This window comes from Centrocercus urophasianus, unplaced genomic scaffold (genome assembly GCF_019232065.1).
Source record: "Centrocercus urophasianus isolate 14NV4802_14NV808 unplaced genomic scaffold, USGS_Curo_1.0 seq_53, whole genome shotgun sequence".
Classification (NCBI taxonomy): Eukaryota; Metazoa; Chordata; class Aves; order Galliformes; family Phasianidae; genus Centrocercus; species Centrocercus urophasianus.
The window spans coordinates 763889-771161 of record NW_024885122.1 but is presented as its reverse complement, the minus strand read 5'-3'; the positions used below and the strand labels follow the sequence as shown (position 1 = coordinate 771161).

The 7273-nt window shown below is 58.1% G+C and overlaps 1 protein-coding gene across 4 annotated transcripts; it reads left to right on the top strand.

Moving 5' to 3' along the window:
* The first annotated feature begins 2014 nt into the window (after nucleotides 1–2014).
* On the top strand, nucleotides 2015–6210 carry TLDC2 (TBC/LysM-associated domain containing 2). Of its 4 annotated transcripts, none has more exons than XM_042835486.1 (6): nucleotides 2016–2140; nucleotides 2795–2956; nucleotides 3752–3904; nucleotides 4058–4153; nucleotides 4543–4616; nucleotides 6020–6210. In XM_042835486.1, exons 1-6 carry the CDS (start codon nucleotides 2108–2110, stop codon nucleotides 6045–6047), a joined length of 546 nt encoding a protein of 181 aa, XP_042691420.1. In that variant the 5' UTR covers nucleotides 2016–2107; the 3' UTR covers nucleotides 6048–6210. The 4 variants fall into 4 exon arrangements, with proteins under 4 accessions (XP_042691419.1, XP_042691420.1, XP_042691418.1 ...); XM_042835484.1 differs by lacking the exon at nucleotides 6020–6210 and adding an exon at nucleotides 5576–5980; XM_042835483.1 differs by lacking the exon at nucleotides 6020–6210 and adding an exon at nucleotides 4698–5511 and having other exon boundaries at nucleotides 2017–2140.
* Nucleotides 6211–7273: the final 1063 nt, after the last annotated feature.

Here is a 7273-nt window from a genome sequence, read left to right as displayed (position 1 = left end):
TCTGTGTTGAACAAGGGGCGGAGGGAGGAGCGCAGTCTGTCACCTGGCGCTCAGGGTGTGACCTGTGCTTTGCGGGAGTCCCAGGGCTGGTTTTACTTTTGTACAGGGAGGGGACAGTGCAGGCACGTCGCCACCAGGAAAAGTAGCTCCAGGCCAAGTAGCTCCGAGCCGAGGGGCTGGGCTTAGTCAGAAAGTAACTAGCAGGCTCTGAACAGCACCAAAGGGCAAACAGGAATGCAAAATGTGGCTACTGGGAAATACGTGGAAGGCACTGGGAACACTAGAGCTGCAGATAGGTCTGCCCAGCAGATGCTCACAGTCCAGCTTGGGAAGCAGTCACTGCCCAAAGAAGTGCCCCCCCCGAGGCATCACCATGGGGTAACCAGGGGAGGTGTGGGGCTGCCAGCACCAAACTGGGCTGGCTGGTGTGTTGTGGCTATGGAGAGGACAGGCAGAGGTAATTGCAGGTGTGTCTTCCACTCACCACCCATTTTGCAGCTCCCTCCTTCCTTCCCCAAAATAGAAAATAAGTTGCTTGTCAGGAGGGAGGCAGTGCTGGCTGCAGTGACAGGAGGTGACAAGACTGAAGCTGAGAGCTGCAGGCAGCAGCTGAGCTTTGTGGCTGTGCCCAGGGGCCTGCTCTGGGGCTGGCTCCTGCTGGATCTCCCGGGAGGCAGCTCCCAAATTGGCATGCAAAAGCAGCCCTGAGCAGGGATAATGGTGTACAGGAGGGCACGCGGTGGGTGAAACGCACTGAGCATCCTTGCTCCTAAACAGAAAGGCATGCAAATGCTTGGTGGATCTTCAGTATACATTTATGGCCTTTGGCAGAAAGGAAAATTGTGGCAGCTCAATTCTGAAAGAGCCATGAAAGATTTTACTCCCTTAAGGTCTTTTTTCTTAGAATTGAAGGGAGACTCCTCATGTGAATGATCCCTCACAGCTGGCACATCTCCATGACAAGATGGGATCCTGCAGCACTGAACTCAGTAGGTGCCCACGCCATGCATACTGGTGTTACGTGGAACCCAGGCAGGAGATGGGGCCAGAGACAAGGACAGAGACAGGATGGCCTTTATGGGAGCAGGCAGAGACCAGATGCCTGGTCCTGAGCTTTAATGATGCTCCTGGTACAGGGTGCCAGGTGAGATGTTGGAGCCACCAGGTACCCCTGTCCTCCACAGCTCCCTGATGGGGCCCAGTGCCAGCCATGCCAAGCGCTGGGATGCTCAGCTGGGACTCCTGTTGACAGAGCCTGATGGGGTCATTGGGTGCAGCCCTGGGCAGCCAGGACCCATGGATCTGCAGTGGGTAAGGAAGCAAACCCTGAAATCCCCCCATGGAGTGCTGCGGGACCAGGCTCTATGCAGCAAGGCAGAAAGAAGCCACTGTGCCATCTTGCTAACATGCAGGGTGCTGCCTTGCACCTTCATCTTCCCTGTCTGATATTTGCATAAATGGAAAGTCCTTCCTCAGCACAGGCTCACCTGGTACCGGCTGTTTGGGAACATGGGTTTTGGGTCAGTAGCAGCAGGAGGCCAGCGCAGTTTCACTGCAGTCCCTCACTGTTCTGCAGCAGCGCCAGGCCATGGCAGGGACACCACAGCCCAGTGCTTCCCTCTTTCTGCAGTCATCAAGCCCAGCTCTCATGGATCACCAGTTCTCCCAGCTGCCCATTCGTTCAGTGCAGCCCAAGGCCGTGCATCCCACAGCAGGGCAGAGTGCCCTGTGCTGCCCTGCAGCTGCGCCATCCCCGCTGCGCTGTGTTGACACTTAACACAGCTATTGCAACGGTTGTGTTGCAAAGAGCAACACTGACCATGACCTGTTGGTTGATCCCAAAACAAGGAATCCTCATGCTGTTGGTGTGAATTGAGCCCACACGGTGGGCAGGGTGAAGAGGCAGTGACAGGCACCAGAGTGGTGGCAGCGGGCACCTGCCCACTCATCCCAGCTCCACGAGGCTGCAGGGCTCCACACCCAACCGTGCGTCACACTGACACGCTGGTGGAGGCACCGGGGGCTGGGGAGGGGCCAGAGCAGGTGAACATTAACCTGGGGCAGTGCCAGGTGTCCCCAGCAGCGCAGCACCCCAGGAGCACACAGGATGAGGGGACTCCGTGCCCACTACCACCTCCTGGTAGGTCTGACCCCGAGGGCGCTCGCGTGGGGCTGGAACACGTGGTTGGGCACTGCAGGGCCACCCCTACCTCTTCCCTTTGTCCCCTGCTCCCCAGGGGTATTTTCTGCCTGCTGCCACTTCGGGGAGCCTGGAGCAGCTGCTTGCTTCTGCCCTGCTGCCCTCCTGCATTCAAGCGGGGGCACGGGCTGTGCACACATCTGCAGATGGCCGAGGCTCGTCACCTGCTGCAGCCTGGCCAGAGGTGTATCTGTGTCCTGGTGCACAGGGCCAGGGAAAGATGCAGCTGAGATTGACTGCAGTGAACCCTTCCAGTGGGACTGAGCTTGGAGGCTGTGGAAGCCTCTGCTGCCTCCTCTTCCTCTTCCTCCTCCTCCTTTCCCCATCTCCTCCCTGGGCAGCCCGCACCCTTGAACTTCTGTGCCATGTTAGAACTGCCAGGCAGGGTGCCAGAGCATGCCATGGAATGGCAGTGTGTGTTGGGAGCGGGGCAGGAGGCTCAGCCAGTCTCTCATCCCTGGGGTCTGCGTGACCTTCGAGCCTCTTCACCCGGCCCCTGCCCTCTGCATGGGGTGGGAGAGCCCCATGTGGTGCAGGTTCGGGGATGCTGCCTCGTGGTGTTCCAGGGGAGTAATCACTTCCATCCACCCCCAGCCTGACCAGGATGAGGAGCAGCCCACAGAGTGCACGGAGCCAGACAGTGAGGAGCAGCCAGGCTGGGAGGGGGCTCCGGTGACACCCCCAGCCCCAGAGGAGCCATGCAGGCTGGTGCTGAGCACGCCAAGCAGCATCCTGCAGGAAAGGGAGATTGAGGAGGTGAGGGATCCTTGCATGCCGGGAACCGGTCCGGTGAAAGGCTGATGGGTGACATCACCTCTACCCCCAGAGAGCAGAGGCAGCCAGCAGGGCTGGCACTGCCAGAGAAGGGGTGCCAAGCACTTGGAGCCCCACGTGTGTTCCAGCACAGTGCATCCATTACCATCCCCCTGCATGGTTTCCTGCGGAGGGCAAAAGGGGGTCACACATGGATGGTTCATGAACTGCAGCTCCCCAAGAAGCCACAGAGGGGTGCCTTTGGGTGACAGCCCTGGAGGTGTGAGGCCCCACACCCCACCAGTGTGTCGTGGTGTAGCTCATCCTGAGCCAGCTGCCTGGTCCGCTCCGCCCTGAGCTTGTTCTCTGGCCTTCTGCAGGGGGGCTCAGGGTGGGGATTTTTGCAGAGACCTTGGGAGGATGCCAGGAGGCTGGGAGAAGGGTCAGAAGGACCTCTTGGGAACAAATGCTCAGGGTGTTGTCTGGGGAACGTGGCTGGTGTTGGGAGAATGCTCGGGGACACCTTTTGGGCACATGCTATGGGTGAAGATGCTACAGGGTAAGACTGCTATGTGGGGAGAGGATGCTAGGGGTGAGGGTGGTGGGGTTCATTCCAGCTGGGTAGGAGGTGGCTGGGAGCACTTGCAGCCTTGCCCTCGTGCTGCAGGTGGGCAGGGAGGGTTGGGGAAGCAGGGCTGGGGGACAAGCAGGGGCTGCTGCCCAGGCCAGGACTCTCCGCAAACAGCAGCGTGTGGCTGGGAGCTGCCTGCCAGCCCCTCTGAGCCTGCTCTGCCCCAGCTGGGCCCCCACCTGCCCACCCGGCTGCAGCAGCAGCCCTGGAGCCTGCTGTACTGCACTGCGCGGGATGGCTTCAGCCTGAGGACCCTGTACCGGTGCACCGGCCAGCTGAGCTCCCCAGCACTGCTGCTCATCCGTGACACCGAGGCTCAGGTACGGCTGGGAGCTGTCACCCGGTGGCACCAAAAGTGGCTTCACCTGCACCTGATGCTGTCCTTGTTGCTCACTGGATGGGAATGTGCCACGTAATCCCAGTACAGTTTGTGACCCCACAGCACCGGCATCTCTCTCCTCTCCCTTTGCCAGGCCTTTGGTGCCTTCTCCACCAGCCCCATTCATGTGAGCAGTGGCTTTTATGGCACAGGGGAGACATTCCTCTTCTCCTTCTCCCCAGAGCTAAAGGTAGGGGCTGTGGGACCAGAGGAAAGGGGGATCCTGGGGACCAGCAATGCTCCACAGCCTGCCCTGCTGGAAGGACTCGGAAGTTTGGAAGGGTCTGGGGAACAGTCCAGGGTAATGCAGCTGCACTTGTCTGTCCACAAGCAAAGCTGCTAGGCCAACTTGCCCCAGGTCCCAACCAATACGAAGATCCACCCGTGGGACTGGTGGCATCAGCAGATGGCAACTGTTCCCTAGAGGGGGGAGGACAGCCGTGAAATGGCACCCACACCTTGGGCAGGCCTCTCTGTGGACTCTGAGGCTTCAAGCCATGACCGACGGGCACAGAGCCCTTTGTGTGGGCACGACAGGGGCAGGACGGGGACAACCCCACATGGCTGCTGTCCCCACAGGTGTTCAGGTGGACGGGAAGGAACAGCTTCTTCCTGAAGGGAGACACGGACCTGCTGATGGTCGGCGGGGGCAGGTAGGGGCAGCCTCAGAGCTCATGTGGCCGAACCGGCTCAGCAGGAGGGGCCCGACTGAGCACGGCCTCTGCATGTGCCAGCGGCAAGTTTGGGCTGTGGGTGGACGGGGATCTGCACCACGGAGGGAGCTGCCCCTGCGAGACCTTCAACAACGAGAGCCTCTCAGCGCGGGGGGAGTTCTGCATCCAGGACCTGGAGGTGTGGGGCCTGGCCTGACGGGCAGCAGTGCCACAGGACGCGCCTGAAACTACGGTTCTCGGAGCCGACAGAGCTGTGCCCCGTCCTGCAGGCACCGGGAAGGGCGGTGCGGACGGAACCCTGCAGGATGCCGGCCCTGCAGCGGGGTGCTGTGGTGCATGCGGTGCCCTGCAGGGCCAGCCCTGCCTGCAGCACCTTTGGACACAGCCTGGCAGAGATGGGCACAGCCCCCAGAAGGGCATGAGTCAGGAGCCGTGTGTGTGCTGGGGGAGAAGTGAGCACCTGGGACGGCCCTGTCCCACCAGCTGCTGCCCTCAGGACAGTGGGAGAGGGGCTGGTGTGTGAAAGGCTGCTGGCCACCAATAAATGGGAAGAGCTGCGCTCTGAGCCTCGTCCTTATTGCCAAAATAACAGTGCCATGAAGCTGTATACAGAAAGCAGCAGCTTCAGGTAAAACCTGTGTTGGAAATATCCAAATACTGTATCAGGACGGTATCTCTGATAAAGCAGATTTTAGTGCAATTGCGATGGCGGGCCTCCTGCAAGCAGGAGAGCACCCAGAAAACAGTGTTCCATTTTTATTTCCTGTTGCCCGACGCTGATCTCTTTCTCCCCTCGTTCCTCATTGGCTGAGTACTTTAGGTTCACAATCTTCTCGACGCTTCACTGAACAAGCAAATACTGGACAAACATAAATCTTCGCTGTCTGAGCGTAAATCTCTAATTAATTCATTAACTTCTAACCCTTTCTCCACACTAGGTCCTTGTTTCTGGGTATCTGCTCATCCTCCCTTGCATAGAGATAAGTTTGGAAGGAGGACACTGGGGAGGATCTTGGTGCCTGTCACGTCCCAACCTTCCCACGGGGTGACACAGCCTGGCCTTGTGCAGAGGCCCTGTCCTCTTTGATGTTTGCTAAATCTGTTTTTCTTTTGCTGGGAGCTTCTTATCCTAGCAGAACAACCCTACAGTATGTTTTCTAATCCCTAACACTATACCCACATTGTTTGGAACATGTAACAACTATTGCAATTTTGCAAGAAAGAATTAACCACATAATTTGGTAATTATGTTTCTAAAACATGCTGCTAGCACAAACAGTATTTCTTCTTTTTAGATCAACTGTTTTTAAGGATGTTATGGAATACAAATGCATTATGTTCTACTTCTTCCAACCAATTGCCCTTTTTAATATCTAACGCAGAAACAACATGCCATTCCCGCTCCTGTAATTCGATGGAGCTTGGTTCCACCCGTCACCCAGACTGCACTGCTTTTCTTTACTCTGTGCTCATCGGCAATGAACCTCACCAGACTCTTTGGTCTCCCGTGGCCGAAGATATGAGTGAGGAGTTCTGAATCCCCGTGAAATAAAACAGCTCCCTGTTGCTCTGATGGGCTCAAGTCCAAGTGAAGAATTTTAGCAAAGCTACCAGCCCAGAGGTGCTGGGGCTGGGTGGCAACAACTGCTTTTTCCCAAGTTCTGCAGGATGCTCTGTGGCTCCAGCTGTGCTCGGCCTGGTCCCGCAGTGTATCCCCTTCACACAGGCCTCACACAGACCTTACAAACAGACCCAAGAAGCCCGAGGCCCCTCCTTGCCCTGCCCCAACGTCCACCCATGGCTCGGCTCACGGTACCCTCACGCTTCATGTTCTCCTGTGTGGGGAAAGCTCTGGACACCCACACTGGGAGGTCACCGCCGCCGTGACACGTGGCACCATGGGGACGTTGGGGCGTCTGCCACCAGAACCCCCAGCCAGTGCCATCAGGTTCTGCGTGCATGAAGCAGGGCTGGCCCTGGCTGGGCTTGGCCATGGAATGTCCTGCAGGGGGAGCGGCTCCGGCTGCTCTGTGTCCCCCCTCTTTGGCAGGGCTGACATCTCCCTGCCCACCTTTCCCCAGGTGTTCGGGGCAACGGCCAACTGCGACTGCTTTAAGTCTGCTGGCAGGGCGGCTGAGGGAAGCTGCGCAGTGTCACGGTATTCCAACAGAAAGTGCTGGGGAGGAGAGGGCTTCTGTGCATTTGTGAATCCAACAGCATGGAAAATGCCACCCGTTAGCTCCACCCGCACAGAATGACCAAAGTGCAGCCGCCCTTTGATCCCCGACTCACCCGCTCCAGGCTGAAGGTGACACAGATCCTGCAGGCAGCAAGGAACAGCAGCTGCGCACATGAACCAGTCCCAGAAAGGGCTGCTGGGAGGGATGGGAGTCCAAACGAAACAGGCCTTAATAATAGAGGAGCCAGAGATGGCCGTAAATGTTCTGATAGACCTTTTCAAAGGGCACATTCGCCTTCAGCAGTTCAAAGCCTTGTGCTCCTGGCTCACGGCGTGCAGCAGTGGGCAGGGACACCACACGGCACCGGCAACTGGCTGCTGTTGGACCAGCAACCTTTTCCCTGCTCCTGCCCTTTCCTTAGAGCAGAACCCTAGGCTGAGTTTCTAGTTCATCTCT

Bases quoted from the DNA above. Each gene is read 5' to 3' on its own strand.
- TLDC2 (XM_042835483.1), top strand. From the start codon at position 2,108: ATGAGGGGACTCCGTGCCCACTACCACCTCCTG. The intron at 2,957-3,751 runs GTGAGGGATCCT...GCTCTGCCCCAG, and splicing joins AGGAAAGGGAGATTGAGGAG to CTGGGCCCCCACCTGCCCAC. The intron at 3,905-4,057 runs GTACGGCTGGGA...TCCCTTTGCCAG, and splicing joins TCCGTGACACCGAGGCTCAG to GCCTTTGGTGCCTTCTCCAC.